At 42.5% G+C, this 26,698-nt stretch overlaps 1 protein-coding gene across 10 annotated transcripts in view; it reads right to left on the bottom strand.

The window, feature by feature from the left end:
* APBB2 (amyloid beta precursor protein binding family B member 2) overlaps positions 1-26,698 on the bottom strand; it is a 1,314,926-nt gene that overhangs the window by 536,208 nt on the left and 752,020 nt on the right. For all 10 annotated transcript variants that reach the window (XM_078678261.1, XM_078678265.1, XM_078678264.1 and 7 more), the window contains one exon: positions 13,801-14,619. In XM_078678261.1, coding sequence (XP_078534387.1) covers positions 13,801-14,619 — 819 coding nt within the window. The remainder of the gene's footprint in view (positions 1-13,800; positions 14,620-26,698) is intronic.

Below are 26,698 nucleotides of genomic sequence, written 5' to 3'. Positions count from 1 at the left end.
GGATTTCAAAATCACAGATTTCTACAGGGGGCACCCAACCTAATGACTCTCTCATCATCTTAGTTATTACAGAATTTCCACATGGTATTTCCCAAAGCTGGAAGTTTAACGTCATGGAAGTTGAAGATGTTGTCATCAGCTAGGATCCCGCCCGACAGCCTAGTGAATCATGAACTAACGCCAAATTGACACTGCAGGGGCTGGTAAAATGTCACTTCTTCTAAAGTAAGGGTAATTCTAGTACAGGCTCTGCCTTTTACCTGTGGGCATGTATAGCCAGCCGAGCAGGGACTCCTGCATACAATGGAACTGCCATCAATGTTAACCTCAACAGGTGCTTTACCCCTGAACTATATGTGCAGGAATTATTATCTTGTGATTTATAACGGGCTACATAAACAAACATGCATGGTTGCATTTTGTTTAAATAAATAGATGATGGTGCACAGTTTTTTGACCGGAGTGTGGGGCTTGGTTTACGACCTTCATCGTTTGGAGAGATTTAATTCACTGGTGCACTCCTCTAGTGGTCTAGCTTCACCCCTGCGGGGCATGTGGTGCAAAAGGGAGCCGGGTAAAGTTGATATATATATTAAAACTGACAAATGTACACAAACAAACAGACACAAAGAGCGTAGAATGAACCGGCACACAAATACAGAAGAAACAGATCAAGACAAACTCTCTGGCTCACAAAGACAAAGAGCTAGAGTCTTAGACAAACACTGGCAGAATCGTCAAAACCAAAAGGTCTTCAATGCCAGCCAAAAGGCAAAACCTCCTGGCTTTGCCAATGCTTGTTTATCTGTGTTGTCTTTGCTGTTACCTTTCCTGTGAGGGAAATGCTTTTCCATCTATTGTATTCAAAATTACTCCTAGAAATCGAATTTTGATTCATGGACTTGTTAATGACTTCTGCTTGTTAACCGACAATCCCAAACTAAGGAATAAGTTCAAACATCTCTGTGTTGACTTTCTGACTAAATTGCAAGATGGACCCTTAATCAACCAGTTGTTCAAATATGGAAACAGCTGATGGACCCGTTTCCTTAAATGAACTGCGACTGGTGACATGCACTTTGTTAATATCCTTGGGGCTGACTTCAGCCTGAAAGGCAATACCTTGAACTGATAGTGACAACCGGCCACCAGGAAGCACAGATATTTTCTATGCAAATTGGAATGTTGGCAAATTGGAATAGGTATCTTGCAGGTCTACAGTGCTCATACATTTCGATTTTTTTTAACAGCTTAAAGATTTCCTACAGGAAAGACATCCTGAACTTTTTTTCTTTAAGGAAAACATTGAGCTACCACAGATCCAAAATTGGTCTCTATTCTCCTGAATTTCTTCTAATTAAAAAGAAACAAAAACAGTTTCCTGATTTTTCTCTTGTCACTATCCCAGATGTGGATGTTGCATTTTGGTTGATGGAGTATTTGGAGGTCCTTCAGTAAATTCAAAACCATGGCCCTTTTCCACTAGTTTACAGACCTGTCTGTTGTGATCGTGCTCTGAGCTTTAAAGCAGGAGGATATTTTCCTACCAATTTAACATTGATTGTTGGTGATCAGTTCCTGTACTACGTCAGTGTCTTCTTCCAGGACCCTGAAATCTTGATTGAGTAGCAGTTCTTAGTCCTGGAGCAGTTCTCAAGTATGATGTTGTTGACAACCTGTACTCAAGCTGGTATTGCGGATGGTATGGTTGATACCTTTACTGCTAATATCCTGCTCTACAGCACAGATTTCCTTTCCCTCAGCAGAGGTAAAAGGTCTGCATTACAGGAAATCTGCCAGTGAACTGGATGTTTCCATATCTGTTTTATGCACTGAAATGCCTCATCTACGTGTTTTCCCAAAAAGAGATCACCATCAACTGGCATGTTCAAAATTCAACATTCTACTTTGCACGTCTGCTCTAAATGATATGCAATGCAACCATCCTGCCTGAATCCTGTGTTTGCTACATCCACAGACGCAGCTATGATTGTATCGATGTTGATTCTCTTTCTCTCAGAATGCTTAGTGCCTTATTCTTTTCATCTTCTTGTAGGTGTTCTAGAAATTGGGTCACACCACATCTGTCTGTCAAAGCGACCTGAAATCGCATGGGCATTTGCAGCTCTGATGGATGTCATTGGTAGAGCAGAAACTCTTTTCTCAATATTGTCAAGTGTGTGCCTTCTATTTCAAGGACTTGCAGGATACCTCAATATATCATACATCTGACATAGTGTCTGGTATAATGTGGGGACCACTTCCAATACGGTTGCTGGATTCTGCAAAACTTTAGCCCTTCATTCCTTATGAGGCTGGATAAACAAAATCGATCTTATTGACTTCTTAGGTGTAGCTTTTAAGTCATACAGAAAACAGTCTACATCTTTAACTGGCAGTGGCAATTCAAATCGTTTGGAGGCTTTTTTAATGAAATCCTGCTTTATCATTAGGTGGAGAGTCAACAGGTGGAGGCGGTGTTGGGTGATCCAGCAACACGGCCATATAATCATCCCATTCAGGAGACTTTGGCAATTACTGCCTTGTGTCATTCAGGTAATCATTGGGTGTGAAACTTGTGTGTAGATGTTAGGTTCAAAGCATGAGGAAATTGTGTTTCTATTGGAGATATGACCTATGAAACAGTTTCAGTCAGGTTCAGTCCGCTGAGTCGAACATTCACCCTTTGCGGAGCCTGACTTTGAGCACCCTGCAGTAGACTTCTATCTGGAAATCACTTGTAACAGTCTGACATCATTAATCTTAAGTCGCTCACCAATGCTACTGGAGTTTGAATCGTCTCCTTACTCGGATAGTGATGGTCACCATAGTAAGGTTAATCCTGGTGTGATTGCCAGTGAAGTGGCTGCAATTCAGCACATGATTCAAAACCCTCTAATGGAATAGCTCAGTCAGCCAACATCTTTATTCGATGGAAAAAGGTAATAAAAGAACAGATTCAGAATAATATAAAATCATCATTACAAGTTTTATCATAGACAAATAGTATGCGATCAATACAATTTAGAATTTAAAAACTTTTTACAAATAGAAAACTTGTCACTGGAAACTCGTCACTTAAACAAATTACAATTAAAACAAAGACATACATTTTCCAGATGATTAGTTCTGGTATCAGTGGTCTGTTTTATCATAAAAATTCCTTGTCTTCAAATCACTTTGAATAAAATGAATTACAGATAAACAGCAATTTTCTGTTTGAAGCTGCTGCAGTGCCTTTCAGTGCTGGCCAGCCCTGCTGGATGCTAAACATTCTTAAAATCGGAAGTAGATATGTTTCTAAGCAACAGAATATAATGTGCAAAATGAGACAATGTGCCGGATGTAAGACCATTCCAAATTGCATCTTGCAATTTGCTCTAAATTACGAGTCACAAACTGCGAGTCGCAATTCGGAATGTACAACAGTGTCAGAGACACTGATTGCGATTCCCGACGGGGTCACAAAATGTGAGGCCCATGAATAGTAATGAGCCACTCGCAATTTGTGACCCCATTGGAAATGGCTGTCCCTCCCAGGGATGGTGGCATGCTGGGCTCAGCAGACCGCCATGTCTGGGACTGCTTGTCAATAAAGCAGTTTTAAAAAAAAATTTTTTAATGCAACCTGTTTTTCTTAGAGGAAAATGAGCTGCATCTAAAAAATAAAAACATTTTTGTTTCATTTTTTAAGGGCAGGTCGTGGTCCCTGGGACCACTGCCTACCCTTAAAAAATATTTTTAGAGCCAGCCACAGAGGGGCAGGGGTCCCCTGGGGACCCCTTCCCATTTGCAACTCCATTACCACCCTCTTGAAGAGGGCGGTACATTGCGAGTGTTTTGCAACCGCAATTGCAAAACATTTATACATGCCTAGAGAGTTGCTATTAGGAAGTGAACATCCTTTCATAATAGCGAGTCACAAAACACTATTTTATGAGTCGAAATTTTTGGAGACTAGCAATAGTGTTTGTACATGGCCATGTAGGTTTTTGCGTGCACAAACAGGTCGCAAATCCGTTTGCGCACACAAAAAACTGGTCATACATCTGGCGCAATGTGCTTTGCTCAGAGGTAATTTTGTATGAACATAGTCAAAGGATCCTAGGAGGGAAAGAGCTATTAGGATACAAAATAAAATTGTGTGCAGTGTTCAGTTTGAGACATGTCAAGTAAAACCAACGCTGAGGATTCTTTACAAAAAAGAGATCCAGTTCTGGCCCCTTAGAGGTCAGTAAATCAACGTGGGAGAGCAGAGAGGTTTGGCACAGTTTGTCAGCCAGTCTAACATTTCCATAATGATTGAAATACAGATGTTTAACATTCTCTTTTATTTTAAGCCTCATAGATTTGGGGTTTACAAAGAGTTCTGTAACTCCCAGTATAACAAATATTTCTTTTGTATAACCCAACCAGGGGATAGATAGTGCCTTATCTAGGGAAAAACATTCCCTGCAAGACGTTTTTCTTCTGTTTAACCCATTTGTAGTTCAACAATCAAAGCAGCTGGATTTTAATTTGATCTCTGAAATAAGGGAGCCCCAGCTCAGTATGGTGACAATGGAGGAGCACCCACGGAGCACCGACAGCAACCTTGTCAAAAAACTGTTCACGGCTTTCTGCAGGAGCTCAGCCTCTGGGAGTCCACAGAAACCCTGCTATATACGTGGCCAAAGACATACATTTACTATCATGAACTATCAGCATCTCTTTATAGGTTTGTTCCCCATTTTGGAAGCAAATTTAAAAAGAGCCTCAATTGACTTCAGTGAACTGCTGAAGCCTTACGTTGTGTAAATGGCCCCATCCAAGCGAAGAATGTAGTGAGTTCCAGTAAGTGTAGGTGTGCACCTGCTAGAGTAGAGTCTTATCAACAAAGTGGACATATTTTCTAGTATTTTTTTGGGTCCACTATAATTGTGTACAACTTCGCTAAATTAGTGGTTAAATCCAGATTCCCCATAAGACAAGTAATTAAAAAAAATAGAAGGCCCTAGAGAACACTGGCAGTCCTGGACAGCAGGATGGCATTGTCCGTGTACAGTAGGATGGGAATTGGTGCATAGTTCCCTATGCACACTAGGGGCCATAGGTACGAAATGTCTATTTTAATTTGCTAAAGAGCGAATCCCAAGAAATCGCTATGTAGGAAATGCAAAATGGATTGAACAAAAATAGAGTTTTCCTAATAGCAATTAGGAAATCGCAAATTAGGAAATGCAAAACTAAGGGTACCTATGGGCCTAAGGCCCCCCTTGAAACACCCCCCCAAAAAAGTATTGCACATGTAAAGCACAAAAATGCCCTAGGGGCATGTGTGCGCTACATGGCACTTTAAAAAATATATTTTGGATGCATTTTTAAAATTGCACATGGTTACCATCGACTTGGAGTCAATGGTAATAGCATTTCCTAAATGCCCATTTCGAATTTAGGAAATGCTTTGTACATGTGCTTAGGAAATCACAAATCGGAAATCCCTATTGGCAATTTCCTATTTAGGGAATCGCAAAATGTGATTTCTACTTGGTAGAAAACGCATTTTGCAATTCCGTATCTGTCGTTGTACATATTGGAAGGCAATTTAGCATTTCTTAACAGGTTGAAGTTGTGATTCGGTCCATTAAAAAATACGAAATCCTTTTGTACACATGACCCAAGGTGCACATCAAGCCGGTTAATGTACAGAGTGACTAGGAATGACATCAGGACACAGCTTCGGTGCACCCCCCTTTCTGACTTATTAGGCCTTGTATATTCACCATTTAAGCAGTCAAACACTCTTGCTGTGACATCAGTATGCATGGCTATAAGTAGGGAGATTAAGGGCTTCCTCCACGTCCATTCCTGTCATATTGGACAAGAGCTTTGATCTATTGACTGTGTCAGATACACAGCTCAAGTCCATAAATGCAAAGTGTACCACGTCTCCTTTTGAGTTTGTGTATTTGCCAATAAATAGGTATAAATTGACACATTGTTCAATAGTTTCCCCTGGGAAGAAACCATACTGGACCTCTAAAATAACTGAATTCTCTGTGACCCAGATTTCCAGTCTGGCTAACAATACTCTCCCTAAAAACTTGGCAGTTGAGTCAAGCAGGGAGATTGTCTGATAGAGCTAGGATCACTCCTGTCCCCTTTTTAAACAAGCATTTGCAATGCAATATAGGTCTCGCATTATGAAAGTTTGAGCTATTGGTCTTGTAAATGACAATTTTTTTATTTATGTGTTGATTTTGAAAATAGCTAAATTAATAGCTTTGTCATTTTCAATGCCAATAGTTATAACTTTCGCACATGTGACGACTATAGCATTTGTAATGCAACATGTTTTGTATTTACGTGACTTAGATGTATTGATATTACAAATAGCAACGGCTTTTAATTTTTTTAAATAATTAATACTTAGATAAAAGTGATTGTAATTTATATTGGCAATAGCTTAAACTTTTGTAAATAACGTTTGTGAAGATTATGTTCAGTGTATTTTATTGTGATGAAAATCCAAGAACAGAAGTGAAATAACATCTTTTTGTGACATTTGTAATAAAGCTTGAAACATTGAGAGAACATAATTGAACCAGTTGTTGTTGAATGGTTGCACAGATTGATGCTGTGGTGGTGCTGAGTGATGCTGTGGTGCTGCTGAGTGATGCTGTGGTGCTGCTGAGTGATGCTGTGGTGCTGCTGAGTGATGCTGTGGTGCTGCTGAGTGATGCTGTGGTGCTGCTGAGTGATGCTGTGGTGCTGCTGAGTGATTCTGTGGTGCTGCTGAGTGCACTCTGCACTCTGCACTCACAATCTGCACTCACAATCTGCACTCTGCACACTGCACTCACAATCTGCACTCTGCACACTGCACTCTGAATCTGCACTCTGCACTCTGCATATGGTATGTTATGCTTACATACGTTCCATATATTATCCATGTATATGCCACATTTAGTTAAGAATATATGTTCTGTTTAGTTACATTACTTTGTTTGTATACCCTTTTATGCTGCTCTAAAGTTATTTCAATGGGTGAAATGCGGAGCCTGGGTAGCAGGAAGGAGAAGATAAGAGAGTGCATCGAGTGCGGACTTGTGAGCAAGCGCCTTAAGCCATCAGGATGCTACTTCAAGGCACGTAGACAGGGTCGTAATACCCAATGATACTCGTAAAGGTAGCTACAAAAAATGGCATTAGGTTGTGCACACACCCTGCAAAGATGCGTGTAGCGCCTGAAGTCACAAGTTGAACCTGGTGTTGTTCGCTACAATAGACGATAGTTATCAGTGAGGTTTGTTCCACCATGAAACGAAAGTTAGCTGCCGAGAGTAACAAGGCAGTGCTGGGAGGGGGGCTGCGCACCAACTGAAGTGCTCTGGTTGCACGGCCTGCGGCCGTGTGAAGTGATAAGCCTTGAACGGCCTGCGGCCGTGTGAAGTGATAAGCCTTTGAAGTATGGGAGTGTGGGAGGAGTGCTGCTACGGCCTGGGGGAAGCTGGCTGGGGAGGGGGAGGAGAAATGAATGTAAGGCTGTGGGGAACAGTTTATGGCCCAAAAGCGCGTGCCTGTGGCCACGTGAACTTCAAGAAAACTGCAAGGAACGAAGCCCTTGGTTTGACGAGGATTTCGAGCACTTGAATTCTCGATCCCTCAATGCGCTTGCGCGCATTGTAGGTCACGAGACCTAAAAAAAAAAAAAAAAAAAAAAATCGGGACACTTGTGGCCTCGGACCAGGAGGGAGGAATTCCATTTACCATGGCAACCCTAACATCATTTGTTAGCAGCAGGATCCACAAGGGAAAGCTATGTTTGTATACGTTCACTGGGATGCCGTTTGAGCTAAGGATTTGTTTTAAAGCAACAACAAACTCAGAAACCTCAATGGGAGGCTTTAAAACTCTAGCCCTTGGTTGGTAAGATGTAACATCCAGGGCCCCTTTAACCTTATCTTCATGAGATACAGAATGTCTCAGTGACCTTGATAAAATGTTAAATCCACTCATCAGCTGGGATTAAGCATTCAATTTTTAGTGACAGATTCTTGATAAATAAAAAATGTTTTTAAAGGATATTTGACAATTTTCCTAGAAGTCCCATTATCTTTATTTTTGCTTTCAGTCATTAAATCTTCCCAGGCTTTTTGGATGATCTCACTTTTTCTTCGATCTAGAACCTCCAAATATATTCTCCTGCACCGTAAACTTTGTTGCTCATGCATGGCTTCTTTTTTAAGGCTACCTTTAAGTTCATGTGAGCTAATAAACATACCCCACCAAACCATCTAAGCATTTTTGGGCCAAATGGGGTCCTGGTGGATAACATCAAATCTTTTAAGGAGCTGCATACAAGCTCAAAATAATTTAAGGTCTATTGAGGTTTTGCCCTGTCATCTAAGTAGCACTTACCGGCTTTATAGTTCTAATTAAATAGATCCAAAAGTAAACTAGTTTGATTTATTTTACTCAATTTCATTAGTAACCTTTGTTCTTTGTGTAATCTATTTTTCCTATTTAGCTTATCTTCAATTCTGCCTTTCAACAAGTTCCATTGATATTGCAAGGGACTTATGGCCACTTGCACAGTGGGGCAAAATCTTAAAATCTGATATTCATGGAATATGTAGCTTGGAAAAAAGAATAAAAATCAATTTTGTTTCCCTCCCTTCGACCCATAAAAGGAATGGGCTACTGGAGGAACCAATATCTGAAACAAATGCCAAGTGATGTATTGCCAGCAAATCATTTAGGGCCTCTTCAAAAGGGGTGTATGTAAACTGAGTTTACCTTCGTCTCTTGCATTTAAGACGCCACACAACGGTAGCAAACAGATATATTAAAATCACGCACCCATATCGTGACTATTGGGTGGGCACACTTCTAAATATCTTTAAATGTCTTACTCAAAGTCATTAATTATTTCTACGTGGCGTTAATCAAAATTGCAGTGATACATTTTTATTATTAATATTTTTGACAGTATGGAGTTCTCATGATCAGAAGCTGAAAGTTGTTATCCTGGACAGTTTGATTTCACTTGCACCTGCAATACATTTCACCAAACCCCCATGGCCCGTACTGCTGCAGAAGGTAAAACAGGGGTTGAAAAGGTACTATATTCTTCTATATGAAAAGAGTCTTGGGCCCTTGTCTCCGGGCAACATATTATATAAAATTTCTTTATAAATTTCAACCACTCTGGATTGTTTAGGAGCCGATTTATATATTTGCGGATAGGGTACTCGTCGCAAAGGGGATGGCGGATATACAGGTCGGTTTTGGAAAGACTATTTGAGAAGCTGTGGTGTAGCAATTGCACCCCCTGAAGCATATGTTTAAAGGGTCTAGTAAGAAAACTAACCCTTTGTGTGTGTTGGTGCTTACATGGTATCTGCTACCCTGCCACGGACGGGTAAACATGGATCATAAACCAAAGGTTTAATGATTATACAGTACAAAAAAATTTTAGCAAACCACTTGTGTTCGAGTCCACACACAGAAAAATCCAAAAGACTAAATCTTGTGGAAGACAAATCAGTAGCATTTATTCCAAATATGGTCCATGATTCAATCCAAATTCCACATGTAGCTTGATTGTGATCATTGTTTCATCAAAGTCAGCTAACAAATGTTTTATCACAACCACTACTTGTTCAAGCCATGAACTGTAATAGTGACAATCATAAGGAATTTAAAAAAACAGTCAACAAAATCAAAATCAGGTGAGGTACACAAAAGGAAGCGCTGTGTCATAAGTATAATGAACAAGTGGACATCCGGGTAGTGAATAACAAAAGAGAATACCCAAGTGTTTCACCCATAGTAATGAATAAAGTATTCAATGATACCTTCTCAAAAGATTACAGGCCTTGATAAGCTCCCAAAACGTATGTGTTTGTTCTCCGTTCTAGGAAAACTCTGGTGGTAAGGGCAGTGAAAACTGCAAACTGCCCCCTCGTCAAGGTAATGGGGGCATTGTTCTTTTAATTTTCAAATACAAAATTCTGTTTTGGGGTTTTGTTTTTGGGGGGAAAAATTTACTTTGACATCCGGCTTCATCATGTTTGACGGGCCGTACAGCAAATTTCCAATACATTGGCAGGAACCACCTTGATGGCAGTTCTTATCAATCCTTGAAATGTCGGCTGCCCTGACTGGCATTTCAAAATTTGGATGTCAGGACCCCCGCCGACCTGGCAGAGGAAGCCCCAACTGCTCAATATGTTGTTGTCAACAGCTTCTTAATAGTAGGTCTTGTCTACAAGAATTTTTCATTGCCCTTAAGTTGCTTTGCTGATATCACGGCTGTGGGTGGAGATGTCGACGAGATTGTTGATGGTAGACGTTTTTTAGTCATCGACGATGCACACAAGTGTCGTTGACATCAATGAGTGAACCTTTGTTGGCTTCAAAGCAGGTGACAGGAAAGATGAAGGTGAACATGTTATGTTCTGAGGCTTCGGAGATATAGCTTTCAAGTGAGTAAATGCCTTTCTTGGTGAAGATGGTTCTAGATGAAGCTTAGGCTTCTTGTGCCTCTGAATTGCCTCAGGAGATATATTGCACTGTTCGGATCACTTCAAAGCTTGCTTTGAGGTGGATAGATCAGCTCTGGGAAAGGTTTCAAAGACAGATTTTTTGTCTTTAGAGCGAGACCTCATATGGGCCTTTTTTTGGTGACTGAAGACAAGCTTGATTGCTCACCTGGAGAACCTTCATTGCTTGATTTTTGAAGTCCCAGCAACAGTTTTGCATTCCTATCCTTTAAGGTTTTTGCAGAAATCTTTATGCATTTCTTGTATCCTCAAGCTTGTGAGATGGGTGGAGGCAATAAATACAATCCTTACGGGGATCCTCTGAATACAGTCTTTTTGATACAAGAGCCCCATGGTCTAGAAAGACTCTTTTTGGAAGTATCTGACATGTTCATGATAGAGGTTGAAAACGTCTTTGGTAGCTACAGCTAACAACCAATCAATAAGAAGAAAACTGAAGAAAAAGACTAATCTGAAGAGAATGTAGCAGAGCAAAGGGTGCCCCTCTTCACACATGGCATACGGTAGAAATATGAAATATGGTGGCCTGTCAGGGCATGATCTTCAGACTGGTTGTCTATGATTGGTTGAAATTTGGTTATTTTTAAATGATGTAACTAGACTACTAAAGGGCCATATGTATAACAAATAACTGCCATTGTAATGTTACCATAGTATTCCCACCTCGATGACTGGGTGGATTCAAGGAAGTTAATCTATAAAAAAAAAAGATGCAACATTGGAGAAATAAGGATATAAGAGTGACAATAAAGCCAACCAAAAAAAGCAATGGGCGGACTGTAAGCCCACTGAACTTTTCTGGTTTAGTTAACAAGAGCTCTTTCACAACCAGACAGCTTTGGCAAACCCTAAAATAGTATTACGAATGTCAAAATAATGAAGAAAAAAGTACTGGCACAGTATTGCTTTACCTGCTGTGGTACTGAAGTGCACTTTTTTTTAGGCAGACATACAAATCTGATCAGGCAAAATGTGGCTTTCACTGTGGGCTGACCCACTGAACCATGCTGTATGCTAAGGTGAGTGGTAGCAATATGTGGATGACAATTCAACAGAACAAAGAACGGAGAGAACTAACCCAAAGCCCCTCCATGTACGTATGTCTTTTTTAATGATTTTTTGGATTAAATGAAGTTGGCTAGAGTTAGAAGGTAATATTCAAACGCTAAAAATTACAAAGAAAAAGAAGCAGCTATTTCTGTCAGTGTTAGTCTTTTTCTGGAATACAAAATGACAAAACGTGTGATGTGTGGAGCGCCATGCCCGCAGTTACTACCAATCTAGGAATGAGAGCAACAGGTCAGCTGAAAGGAGTATTTAGAAATACAATTCAGCAGTTTATAAGAATAAATGGGCATGGGTTAACAGCAGAGTGTTGAAAGTCTGAGTAACTCCAGAGTATGAATTAGAAGTGTTAGAAAAAAGCAGGATGTGGAAAAAGTCGAGCAAAGTTGAATGAAAGAACTTTGGCAACACTTCTTGAAGTGTTCCTTACCAATAATGTCCTTTATCTCTACTCCTTGGACTGCTGGACTGCACTGATCTTACATACATGGGTTTCATAGGAATAAAACTGCATGCTTTTGCAGCGGCAGAGCATACATTGGGCCATAATCAATGGTAACAGCATTTACTAAATGCAGTTTGCATTTAGAAAAATGCATGGTACGTGTGCTTACAAAATCACAAATTGTGATTCCCTATTTGCATTTGCAATTTTAGGTAATTGCCAAAAATTGTGATTACCTGAAATTCCGACTACTAAGCCTTTCATACATTATATCAATGGCCGAAGTTACCGATGTGCACCGTTTGCAAATGCAAAATTGTTTGATACAGGTGGCCCTAAATGACCAAGTGGTTCCTTTCGAGGCCAGCATATCCTCAGAATTAGTGGCAGTTGTGTTATGCCTACTTGCAAAGATTGTGCAGGACCTGAAAATTTAGAGGGGCCAAACCAAATCCAAGTTCCATACATAGTTAAATTAGGGGCAAGATGACAATTGGTTACTGCACCGGAGACTTTCGATCCTCAACGACCTGCACCCTTGTCAATTGTGTTTCGGGTCACTTCTTTTGTCGGCCCTGCCCACTGTAGATTGTCGCTCACTTCTCCCTGTCCATCTTTCTCTGCTCCTCGTTGGAAGCCTAAGCTCTGGTATCAGCATGAGAAGGAGATTTGAGTGCCATGGTGATAACGGTCTAGAGTAGTACTGGATGATTGTGTCATATCATGGTGACGAATGTTTAGACTTCCTGCTCTCTTGTAGGCATCTATGTAGTTCAAACAAAGCAAGGAGGGCAACAGTGCTTTAGGGCTTTCACTTGCCATTCAGCATCTTATTAGCACAAACATACAAGGAAGTGTTTACGCCCCAAACCTCCTCAAATTCAAGAAACCGTTGAAGATGCACCGAAATCTTTCATCATGATGTAATAGCAGCCCATACATCAGAAACCTCTTAAGCACCTGTATCCTTGCCTTTGGCCCTTTAAAGTCCTCTGCTGCCTTTTGGCTAGGTTTGCACTATACAAACGCCACATACTAAAAGAGCACATGCTCTTGCATCAGGTCCAGTGACAATAGTTGACATGAGCAGAACATACGCAGAACTGATTTAACTTTTTATGCGCACAGATTTTGTTGACTCCCCTGAGCTCAGTACCTCTCGTCTTTACAAAGGCTCGCTAAAGCATATGATCTCCAGTCAGGCACCCCTCAGAGCAACGTTCTTCATCAAGAACATTGTAGGGTGAGCCCGGATACGATTGTTATCGAAAACTGTATTTTTGGCCCATACCGTGTTTGAGCATATGAAATGGAATTCAGATATGCCAATCATTTTCACTTTCATTTTAAAATAAAAACAGAGACACAATTGTGTGCACAACGAGTAAGAGCAGCTAGGTGTAGAGAATTATCTGCAACAAGCACACATTTTTTACCCTCAATCCAACCACATACTCCAAGGCACACCTACAAATGTAAATGTTCTATAGCAGTGTTTTCCTATTCATCTGCCAAGACAATTGAGAGTTGAAATATTTAAGGGCATGTCAACTTTGAATAGCTGCTGAACAACAATTACTCTGCTTCCATCTTGATCATAATGTTCTAATAAAGTGCAAGCGTAGGCTACTTTTAGCTTTTTTCAAGCATAGCTAGCATTATAGGCCTTAACGGTGGACTCCCTGAAGATGTGGAATGATTCGCACAATAAACAAATGAACTATAGATGTGTTATTGTGGTACCTGTTTCATCGGGTGTGCAGGGGGAAGGACTATCTTGCGACAATGTTGTCCAACTCGAATCTTCATCGCTGGGAGCCAAACTCTGAATCCGATGTAATGCACAATCTGTTTTTGCTCCAGTTTTTGGGTGATCTTTCTTAGTTTCTGGACTGGAAGAGACAGTGGCCACCTGACCATCGTCCGGGCTAGTCGGCTTATTGTGTTTTGGAGGGTGATGATCGCCATTGGCAATCACAGCAGTAAGCTCGCTGCTCCCCAGAGCAGCCTTCTCTTCCCTCACAGCCTCGCCATTGAGAACAGTCTGTTCCAAGTCCCTCGTCGATGTCTGCAGGTCTGCATAGTAGTTTAGGAAGCTCTTGGTTCTCCTGGGCTGGGGCAACAAGATATCACAGCTGGAAGAGTCATGAGGGTTGGGCTCCTTGCCTTCCAGTTTCTCAGAGATAATGTTGATGGCTGCAGTGGTGGAGCTGATGTTTTTGTTTGGGTCCTGCTGAACCAGTTCGGCTGCCTTCCTGAGCTGATTCTCGCCATTCTTAACTAACTTAATGTTAGAGGAGCCATTGGCCAACAGGGGCTGTGCTGCGGGGTCATTCAGTCCCATGGCAGTCTGGATGTTGGTTAACGCATATTTTTTCCTGCATTTTGGAGGGGTGATGCTCTTGGTCTCTGTGTGTTTAACTTCTGTGTTTAGCAGTTCATTGTGGGATGAACGCAGGCTGAGTGTATTCGGGGGAGTCACAGGGCTGTTTCGGTTTGCAATATCTGTGGCGCTGTGGCTTGCCATAAACACTGGTGCCAGTGTTTCCACACTGGAGTCAACTAAAAAAGAAAGAAGAGAGGCATCAGCATGAGAGAACACAGGGTAGGCCCCACTTCTTCCAACATCACTGAATGAAAACAGGTTTCACAAACATTATTAGATGCATCAGCAGAGAGACAACATGAACACATACTGCTTCAAGAATTTTTTCCCGCATCATGATTATCTTTGCCCATCAAGAAGTTCTTTATTTCCTTAGGACCTAATACTATAAACGCCAATATCCAAGAAAAAATCTAATGTAATTAAGGCTCCAAGATTTTTAGTTTTTTTTGTTGATATTTCTGTCAATGGATATTTATGTTTTTTTTATCCTATAGGAATATATCCGTATTTTCTTTTTGTTGAATATATTATGATACAGTTCGTATAGTTCACCTCTCTTTAACTGCTAAATGTCTACTTGCACTTGGTTGTTTGCAGGGTTTTAGTGCGCTAAGTAGCCATATAAATTAAACCAATGGACTCACCAGAAAAATGTATATTTTTAGTTCTAGGTCTGATGTGCATCTGTAGCCATTTAAGCTTTGCTGTGAAACTGTTTAACTCCTTTTTTCTGCTAATATGCACAGCTATTGGCTTGGAATTATGACTCACAGCAGGAGAGGAACTAAAATGATCTAAAAAATAAATATATCATTAATGAAGACTATGAAGCAATTGGTTTTCCATGTCAAGTAATGTGTAAAACGCTGTAAAACCGAAACCCGGGAGCCTTGACTACAATAGATGTAAATAACAGACCTCTTTCGGGGAGGGTTTTCAGCACCTGAGGTACTCCACGTTTATAACGGGAATTCTTGCTTAAAGCACCATCTCTATTTTCAAGGTGGGTGCACTAATCTCTTTTCTCAGCCCCTCTATAAGTTTGTGCTGCTCACAACGACAAGGGAGTTCTAGACCAGACAGACTCAAGTAAGCAGAGTTCACAATGTGAGAAGGATGGCGCAGTTCATCCGATAAACCGCATTTCTCCTTTTACATGCTTCTTCAACAGACCTATGACTTTGCACAGAGCAGGTGACCTACTTTCCACTCACCTCCCTGCCACCGACACCCCCCCCCCCCCCCATCAGAAGCCCCTGTAATTATTTGAACCCCTTCACAAAATGCCACCCAGGTGTAACCACGGCCACCTTTAGGGCAACCTTCTCACTAGTGTAGAACGGGGGTTTCCAAGGAAGGCCCTGGGGTCCCGGTTGTATAATGCCCGATTTTCAGGATATCCACATAAAATGTACACACTATCAACGAAGGTAAATTGAAATCATTATCTTAGTCACTGGTTATCCCAAACATCTGGTGTGGAACCAGACTTCTTGGATCTGTGTAGTGGACACTAACTAGCAGATGCTGTGCACAAGGGGTTAATTACCTGTACAGGTACCCATGTTTCATAAAGACATCTAGAGGTTCGAATGTTCATGTTTTAGTCACAGCATATGTTTGTCCGTGAGATTTATTTAAATTTTTCCCTCACACATCACTCGTTTCACGTAGTACAATTTCCTGTAGCATAGCCAGGCCACTAGTGTGTACAGAGTACAGCGCATTCATGTACTGGGCAGTGAAACGTTGCAGGTTTGGAAGGGCCGAGCTACTGATCGCAGGCAATCCTGGAAGCACGCTCTGGGCCAGTGTGCCCACGTCGTACAGGGTGGAGGTGCCAGCTGGTGTCCGTACTGGCACATGGGCGTTCTGCATAACGGAAGAAAGCAGTGCAGCCAAGTTCAGGACGGAAGCCGAGGCGGCACATTCAGGATGCGGGTACCTGAGTAAAGAGATGCGAAAGCCTTTAGCACGTGAACGTGACGTAACCCATTAACGGGAATTGGAACACGACCAGGCGTGAAGAACAGACCTTTAAGAGACTGAAATAACAAGAGCACTATCTGTGCATATCTTTTCAGCCAGGCACCTTCGCGCACAGTACCTGCTCGCTGTACAAACATTGGCTCAGAACGCAATGTTTGATTTGCTGATTACTGGGTCTGTGGCGGCCGAGATTTGAGGGACAGCCTGTTCCTGGAGGTGGGCGAACGTGCATACGTGTTGGTGCAGAATCTCCGCGCGCCCGACAGGCCGGAGGGCAGCCGGGGTCACAGGGCTGACAGAAGAGCACACACTCTTCTTTGTGGCGGGCCTGTGTGCCGAGGCCTGCAGCAATCTGCCACTGAGATGCTACTTCTCAACCTTGAAGAAAGCGCTCCCTAGGGTAAGAGCAAAGATGATTAATGGTACGGGGTGGAGACATGCCTGCTGTCAGGGTTCTCAACATCCCTGCAGAGGGGTCTGTGGGACCGGGAAGACTGATGCATTGTAACATCTGCCACGCGCGCGAACGTGTTCTGCACACGCAGCGAAAGAAGCCACGATATTAGGACACTGCAATGACACATTATTCCAGTATTCATTTTCAATCTCCCAAAATATTATTTATGTGGGACTTTAAAAGTGCTTTGTAACCAAAGGCATGGCTAGAATGCACTATAAAAACGCACTTGAAAGGGGAGACAGAGTGAATGTGAGTTTGTGTGTTTATGCAAAACTAACAATTGATGGACAGAATGCAGAACAATGTCATACATTCACCCCACTACAGAGATCTGGGCCTAAATAAATATTTTTTTACTCCCCATGCCATTCAAGTTTGAACTCAGCCATATGCAAATCAGTCTTTCCCCTGCTCCCAATTGGAACAGTCCAGTCCGAACTGTCATGACAGGTCCTCTCTAGACTGAAAACAAGCATCCTAGGACCTGTTTTCTCACTTTGCCACTGGATTCAAGCTAGCCTGGCTGATATTGGGTGTTACCCCGAAACCGGTCCCAGGATGCTTGTTTCCGGTCCAGGGAAGACATGGCTTGGCAGTTCAGGCTGGACTGTTCCCATGAGGCACAGGGTCAGACTGATTTGCATATAGCTGAGTCTGAACTGGAGTGGCGAAGTGAGTAAAGAACGATGATGGATTCAACCCAGATCTGTGACTGAGGGTGAGTGTCTGAAAAGTTTCAGCACTCCGTCCATCATCTCCTTGTGTTTGCTTAGTTTGTGTTTATGCCATATTGATCATAAGTTGCCCCTTCCCAAAATCAGTGGGGGTAAAAAGGATTTATTCCAGTCACCTGACCTCTGGGTGGCCTCTTTGTGTACTAGGGGATCCCCTTCTTTCGCATAATATAGTAGCAAAAGGAATTCTGTTGCCACTGAAAGAATTTGGTTGGCTATCTGAGACATAGAAATTAAATAGACGGGCAGGCACTCCTATGTCTCTAGTCAAAGCAAGTAAACAGTTCAAATAGAGCAGACAAAAAAGCTAGAGAAAGGAGGGCTAGTTCAGTGTTACTCACTGACGGTATTTCCCTGCTTTATATATGAAAGTAAATCAATTTGCGCAACATCAGCCCATTTGCCTTCTTTTAAAGCAAGAGAGCTGCAACAAGGATAAGACGGAAGTCAGGTTAAATCTCCATTGGTTGAGCATTCTGCAGGTATTTTTTCTCAATGTGCTCTTAAACTTTCACGATTGTGTTTATTAAAGGTTATTTGTTTATAAATAAATGTCAATTACAGTTTAAAATAAATATACAGAGGTAACAAATCAAATAGTGGCTTACCTGTGTGACATCGTGCCTCACAAAAGGCATCTCCAAATAACAAAGAACAAATTAGACAATTGATCCCTCCAGCCATAGTTGCCTTTCAAGTGTAAGCCTGTCCTACATATTTTACATGACGGACCTTTCCTTCCTCCTGAGGCGTCCACTCTCCCGATAATCATTTTTACATCAGTAGTGGGATCAACACGATTGAAGAGATCAATATGATTACATCATTCAAACTCCACGTTTGTGAGAGCCCAAGTCTGGGAAGCCATGGAAAGCTCGGAAAACGTTCTGACATGTTATCTCGTAATGGGATCCAAATCATATCACATTTGTTATTTTCCCCTTTAATATTGCTTCCAAAGCTTTTAATTCACAGAGGGAGGTTCTATCTTTTTCCGCTGGCTTGCAATGACCAGTTTCGCAGTCCCTAAGTGCCATAACAAGGATTTAGCAGTTCTCATGACCCCACCCTAGCTCTACCATCTCATGTCACAGAAGTCAATTCTGGGCAGGGACTGTAAAAATGAATTACAAAGGGTCAGAATTCAGGACAAAAACTCACGATAAAAAGCCAATTTTAATGACATCTGTGTAAGTCAAGCAATAAAATAACCATGAGTAAACAGACTGCCAACGCAAGTACAAGTCAAAGTAGATTTATGTTCTTTGGTTTGTATAACTCTCAGCAGTAATGAGAAACATTCATATGTAACTGGATGTAATTACAGATTAAAAACGTGCCAATATCTGCACAATTTGACATCCGCCATAATCGACAGTTACCACACAATTCCATCCACCACTTAACCATCTACACCTTTTTTGTTCATCTACACACTCGGTCTATCCACACCTATTTTCATCTGGACACTGTGCAACCATCCACCATCTACACTTTCATTCACCCTACACTCTCCACCCATTCATTTAGCCATCTTCCTAAATAATTCTGCTATCCATTTGCCTGACCACCCATCAGCATAGCTTTTGTCCACACGTTTAAGGAACTCTACTTTGTTCACAGATCATTTGAGGTTTGGAGAGCATCGAGCATTTGAAATATATTAGAGCTGTGCAATAAATAATGGAGCATCTCAATGCAGATATGAGTGTTGGTATTTAGTTTAATTACCATGAAAGACATATACAAGTTCTGCTTGAAAAAATGTATCATGTAATATAAGTCAAAGGCAGCCAGCAAGAGTCTAACCTTAAGCAGCATAACATGGGTATCCGAATGTAAAATGAATAAGCAGTTTGGCGGTGTAAGCACGCTGAAATAAGTCAGGCTGAAGAGAAAGCGAGTTTCCTCTCAGGTAATGTAAACCACGTCAACCTGCCGTGGAAACGATCATGCTATTTTGGAAAAGAGTAAGCTCGCCAAGGTCATTTTGATCAACTACTGTTCTGGGTCTGTGGTACATTTTGTGAGGGAGGGGTCTGCACAATTCAAAGAAGCTTGAGCTGTTTTCATGTGTTAATGGTGGGATTGCATACATCTCTTTGGAGGGAGAGAGATGTGTGCACCTCTCTGAAGACCAGCTACAATGCGTTGCTCTCATTCCATATGTTAGGGTCTGGACGGAGAGAAAAACAGCCAGGAGTGTCTTTTTCCCCATTCTCTCTCTTCAGCTGTCTGCATACTCAGAAGCCCGGCCAGAAGTTAGTTACCACTCTTTAAAGAGCTTTTACAATGTTTGCAATCAGTGGCGGCCCTCAACATTTCGAACAGGTGCAGCACCAGAGCTGGGGTGAGCGTAAGCCTTCCAAACCATTTCAAAGAGGCTGGCACCTGTGTGTCTGTCTAGAGCATTGCTACTTACTTTGTGGCTACGCTGCTCCAAATATCAATGACCTACTAGGTAATGGCTACTTCTCACTACGTGGAAAATCAAAGCTCAGCATAACCTGAGTCTGAGTGACAACAGCAGGGCTTTTAGGAGGCTGACATAGAATATCGTCTAAGTGAGAATGGTGCCAAGACTCACAATTCACTCACTCGTCCATCTATACAATTCTCTCAGTGAGTTAAGCACCTGCTCCAGAGATCTGTCTGTAACCTACATGTCAACCATGCCTTAAGTGTGAATGTTCTGTGTGCGACGTAAGCTTGTACGTGTCTGTCCTTCTGGATCTGTGCTGAACTGAATGGAAAGGGTGCACTTTCTGCCTTCTGTGGAAGAGGGAAGTGTGCTTCCCCACTGCCATGCGGTCTCTGTTCTGTGAGGAAGCAAAGCTAGCAATGCTGCTGCACAATGTCCTGTGATGGGAAACCCTTGTGTTGCTGCTGCTGCTTTACATGTACCTGTCATCTGAAGGGGATACGTTTGTACTGTTTGTGCTGAAAGGGTACCTGTTCTACGAAGAAGGGGTGACTCCATTGCTGATGTCCCATCTAATGAAAAAACAATGAATAAACTGAACATGCCTAATCCTCCTGTTTATAAACTTTTAGTAAAAAACATGTTTAGCTCACCCACACAATTTAAATAAAGGTTTGACAATTTAAATAAAAGGAGAATGTAAATGTTGACATTAGAGACCTAACCTGACCCATACTGGGGAACCCACACGTAGGTGACTGCACAACCAGTGAACAATAGTACAAATTGATCCAATGCTTCCCAGTGCTAAATGAGGAACCCATTGACGAAGCATACCAAGCTGGAAAGGCGAGGAGCCAGCATCTATGAGTATATGAAAGTCTGGTAATTCCATAAGAGGTTTAGGATGTCTATACTAGGGGTTTTGTATTTTTAGATCTGTTTACAGTCCTTTAACTCCCCTCATCCCCTCTTTATAGATTAGATCCATACATTCTGTGTGTGTGTGAGAGAATCGTGTGATGCTCCTCCTGCTGCTGGCACCTGTCCTTTACTTATTCTGTTTTAGGGAAGGCTGCACTGCAGCTGTTCACGTTGTACTGTTGCTGTGTTGTGAAACTCAGTATAAAACTTTCTACGACATAACAGATGGAAACATTTGCATTGCCAATGCTGGTTTTAATGCATGCAGTGAATAAGACTGAATCCTCATACAATATGGGAGCAGAGTTTTCCATGTAAGACAATCAGTTTTAAACTGACCAATAGACTTTGTAAAATGTTAAAACATAGCTGCTAAGGGGATCCATGACATGTATAACATTTTCAGAAAGTTTTGGGATTTTTGCCATCATCACTTTGCCATCTGGGGGGTTTAATCCATATTGAAAGTGTTAAAAGCGAAACTATAAGCTCCACAATGCAAAATACTGTTGGGTGAAAAGCCAGGGATGGCTGATTGTGCGTATGCCATAGTGTCACTTGGGTTGTGAAATGCAAAATGAAATTAAGTTCCTGACTTTCTTGGGTAGCCAGGGAATCTTCCAACTGTGAATGCCAGCTTTTGTTTAGTTAGTAAAGCACCGATATTTCTCAGACTCTGGGTGGTTTGACTCTAGGATGCATCTGATCTGGGAAGCTAGGAAGTAGTTTGTCAGATTTGGGACTTCCAGCTCCTGTCTATCTGGGTGTGTTATAGGCAGTAAGTCTAGCCACTCTAGTGTCTTTCCCTCACCGGAAGGACTTGAACGTTTTCTGTTGTTTTGAGAGTGTCCTAGTGGGGAGGAAAGCTTGCATCAAGAATAGAATTCTAAGTTAAGTAGTAATTTTTATTGCTGGCAGTCTGTCTAACCATGAAAGCCCAACCCATTGCCAGCACTGTGAATCTCTTTGAACCATTAGGAGAAGGTCTCTGTAATTCACTTAAGATGTTGTGCAAGGGGAGGCTGTGATCTTGAGGTCTAGGTACTGAATACTATCTGTTGCCCACTAGACTGCAAACCAACCCCGTATCTCATTCTCTTGGTTGGGAGGGGTATTGATATTCAGGATCTGAGTCTTCTAAAAATGTTTTTTTAAAGGCCCGAAGCGCTTTCAAACTGCCAACTCGCTCAGCACCGTTGGGGCAGAGCGGGTCAGGTCAATCAGTGACAAAATGCCATCATCCACATACAGGTATATCTTATATGTATCCTATTCTATGTTCACGCCTACTATGTCATGTTTCACTCTCACCCTTTAAGCCATGGATTCTACGTACAGTGCAAATAGCAATGGAGAAATGGGGCAACAACCCTGCCTCTTGGCCCGCTGCATTTGAAATGCTGCTGAGAGGATCCTGTTCCCTTTAACCCTGTCATATAGCCCTTCATAGTTGCTAAATACCCTTGTTCTAAATTTAGAGGCAAAGCTGAGTTTTACATTTTCTCCTCCAAGTAGGGCTAATGAACTCTGACGCTTTCTTATCGTTGAGACACATAAGCAGTGCAAATTTCCTGATTCTTTTCATGTTATCCATGACATGTAATAGGCACTGGGTATTCTCAAGCAGCTCCGTAATTGTATAAACCCTGCTTGGTCAGGGCCAATCAACGAGGGCATATGTGAGTTTAGTCTCTGTGCCAGAATTCCAATGAACAGTTTATAGTGTCCATGTTGAGCAATGGTATGGGTCTATGGGAAGAGCATGACTGGAGGTCCTTGCTGGTCTTAGGGATAGCTGAGACAGGAGCCTCATGCATGAAGCCGGCCCTACCCCAGGATCAGCAAAAGATATGAAAAGTCTAGCAAACAGTGAGGAAATGGTCTGGCAACATGTCTAATAAAATTAAAGTGACATTAGTGTCAACATCGTATGTCTAATAGGCCCACCTCCCACAGCAATTGCTTCCCTTCAGATAACATCATCCCGGTCAGCCTTACCTTTGGCCCAATGTGTCCCAGTTGCAGTGCATCACAATGTTAAAGTTCACCCTCCCTACCAGAATTTCTTCATCTGGTGACATTAGTACTTTATGAATGTTGGACCATAGGAACCTCTCTTGGTCCTCACTGGACACACATGGAAGCCACACTAAAGCCCTGCCCATCCATCATGAATCTCATCGATAGAAGCCTTTCAGATACTTGCATCATCAACCCCTCCACCACACTTCTAAAGGCACTTGTTGAGAGTATAGCAACTCCAAACCTTTTTTAGCCAGGCCCGAGGAGAGGAACTGTCTCAGGAACCACCGAGATTTCATATAAGACCAGTCCTTCTTAAGGAGGTGTGTTTCCTGCAGTAGGCAGATCTCACAGTCTGCATCTTGGATGGCTCACATAACTGCCAACTGTTTAGCAGGAGCTTTCGAACATTTAAGCTCCAAACTGTCTCGTCTGCCCGCTGACTTGGTGTTGTTAACACTTAGTGTGACATGTCTAGGGGCCCGAGTTTACTCGGAAGAGCTATCCAGGTTTCAGCCATCGCACAGGTCTAAATGTGTCTGCGGGATCCTCATTGTTAAAAGCCTTCCACATCGTTAAAAGCCTCCCACAACTTAACTTCAACCTCACCAACTAAAAACAGCAACTCTTGAACTCTGTCTCATAAGGATATGATTAACTGAGTCAATTTCAATCTTGATTGGACCTTGTATGCCCTGACGTAGTCCTTTAGGCAAGGCAGTCCCTGCCCTCCCACCCTCCTATGACTAGCAAAAAGAGGAGGCGTTGTCTCACCCGACCATTCCACATAGGGGATACTCCTGCAGCATGAATGGAGCCAGGTCAACAATGTCAATGTTGCTGGTTGACTGCTTCTCCACATCTGCCGCTCCAGTTTGCTTCAGGGTGTCCATCAGTGTTGTCTCTTCTGTGTTATTGTGTCAGCCGACTACTTTACACTTCTTTTTGGGAGTGTCACGTCCACCCCTCGGTCTGAACCACCGAGAGAAGCAGTCCAGCCGGCAGGAGGTCCGCAGTCTTGTGGCAACTCTGGGGATCATTCAGGCCCAGCTACTGTGATGCTTTGAGGAGGGATCACAGCTGGTAGAGTGTTGTCCCATTGGAATATCAGACGAAAGTGGTTCTATCTTTTATATTTGGCCTCTTTTTTCAGGATGAAGTCAGTTACTGGGCGAGATGCCTAGTGTTTGTGCAATGTGATAGCAGAAATGTGTTGGCAGATGTATACTACGATGTCTTCGAACGTTGTTGTGGGTATGTCTCACAGCTAATATGATTTCTTCTAAAATAATAGACATGCCAAAATGTCAGGTGGAGCAGCTGAGCTGTAGGATCTTGCGCCCACACAATGATTTGTGTCTAATATGATATCTTCTTCCTTCAGACTTAGTAGGATTTAGCAGAACAGCTTTTTGGCCTTTCTACTATGTCATTGTTCCCTGTGTCTCAGGGCAATCCACACAGTCTAATGTTGTGCCTATCAGGAGCAGTTTTCAGGTCTTTGAACTGGCTTTGCAGCTCTTGGTTTTGGTCGTATCTCCAGCACTTCCTATCAGATAATTTCTATTTCTGCTTCACATGCGCCTCAGGGGTCCTTAAGGCTGAAACTTTGGCCCCTAGATCCCTCTGAACGTGTTTCAATTCCCAAAGTTTTCTGGTTGCCTCGTCCCCCTTTTTTAACAAGTCATAGCATTTGCAATTAATTACATTGCGGTTTCCATGTCAAACAGGTACAAATACGGTACAATTAGTTTCTTATAGGCTAATCCCAACGGTACATGTAGAATAAGTATATGAAAAGGCAGCAAGCATTAAATTCCTGGAAAAAAATATGTGCAGTATGAGATTGTGGAATCGGAGAGGTTTCGATAACTACAGCTGGGACATGCGCTTAGATGCCATATCCTGCAAGGAGAGCAGCTTCTGGAATAATCACAGTTAGAGGATCGGCTCCTGCTAGACCCTATGCCTGACAAAGCAACCTCTCTAGCTTATAGGAAGCTCCAGAACAAGTCCCATGACCCCTTGCGGGAGACATGGAAAACAGATCTGGTGTTAATAGAAGACGATGACTGGGGGGAAGAAATCCAGAGTTCCAGAGAAATAGCTATCCGTGCTCATTTCCGCTTGATGCAATTGTGGATACTGCACAGATCCTATTCCTCTAGACCACTTATGCACTGTATTGGGAGATGTGTCACAGACCTCTGCAGCAGGGGATGTAACGAGGTGGGCTCTTTTCACATACTGTGGGCTTCGAGTGTTGCGGACAGGAAAGAGGACCTTGACTGGTGCCAATAAGTGGAGAGGGTGTTCTACAAGAGTAGGGGATGCCCTAAAAAGTGGGAAAAGGTCTGGAGCCAGTGGGCAGAGAATAGAGGACTATAAAGGGGTGCTGGAGGAACTTTAGTGCTAGGCAAATGTAAGGCCTAGTACATACTCTGAACCGTGTCTTGTGGTGACTTTTGTCCACCTGTATGCCAACAATGCTCTTTGATTAGATCGGATGACGGAAAAGATTCCACGAGCGGCAGTTGCTGTGTGGCTGGCAAGGTGGCGTTCACACTCCTTGTTTACCTCAAGAAATAAAGATACTTGTCTTAACTACGTTGTCCGTGAGTGTCATTACCACATTTTTGGCGACGATCGCCAGTCACATGTGGTGATACTTATCACGGTAGCGTGAAGCACGAGTCACAAGAAGCTCCTACCTGTAACTGTCAGGCTACTTGCTGTTTGATGTCTCAAGTCTGACGTTATCAGTGTTCAACTTCTTCCGTGGTGAAAAGCCCTCTCTCTCTCGGTCTCTCAGCGAGGCTCTGCCTTATCTGCCGGCGGTCTCCAACCACTCTGAGACGTATCAAGTGCCTACAGCAGTTTCCAGCTCGCAGCGACGTGTGCGGCCCGCTGTTTTCAAGTTATTATCAACGTGTGCGGCTCCAAGCAGAGGACCAATGTTGTGTGCACAACAACAAGACTTTCAATCGTCCGGACGCCTGTGGTGAGTCACGCCCCAGCGCTCAGCTTCGCGTTTGTGCCCCGCTGCCGAAGAGTTTTGTGTGAGGCGCGAGAGGCTTGGTTAGACGCCCTCCCCTCGCACTTTACCTTACCTTTCCCGGCGCTGGTTGTTCTCTGTTCCCGTGACTCCCCTCAGCAAAGGAGTCTGCTGTCTGTCAAGTGGAGCCTCCGACACTGTGAAATTATGCACTTGTCCCCTGCTGGCTATTTTTATTTTTGGCGAATACCCAGTCTGTGCATCTTCAAACTGTTTTTGATTGCTGTTATGGCTGTTTCTTCCATTGTGCTTTCTCTTCCTTCTCTTGCGGAACCAGGTCAACCGTCCATGCAATGGGAGAAATGGATTGACTTATTTGACAATGACATTATTGCTCTTGATGGCCTCGAATTTTCACCTAAAATGAAGAAAGCGTTGTTGTTAGGCACTATTGGAAAAGAGGCGCATCATATTTTCAAATACTCACCTCAAATGTTGGGAAATGTTAATCAGCCTGTGAAGGATGTCTTTAAGGAGGCCAAGCTGCATCTGTAGAAGAGGTTTGCCAAGGAGGAGACTATTGCAATGTCTCGCAATAGGTTTTACACAAGACTACAAAAGTCAGGTGAAACGTTGAATGAACCGGTTTCTGGTCTTCGGGAGCTGTCAATAAAAGGCAAATTTGGGCAGTTGACTGATGAACTTA

Source organism: Lissotriton helveticus, chromosome 2_2 (genome assembly GCF_964261635.1).
Source record: "Lissotriton helveticus chromosome 2_2, aLisHel1.1, whole genome shotgun sequence".
Lineage (NCBI taxonomy): Eukaryota > Metazoa > Chordata > Amphibia > Caudata > Salamandridae > Lissotriton > Lissotriton helveticus.
Note: the sequence above shows the minus strand (reverse complement) of the source record. Positions and strands in the feature narration are given on the sequence as shown.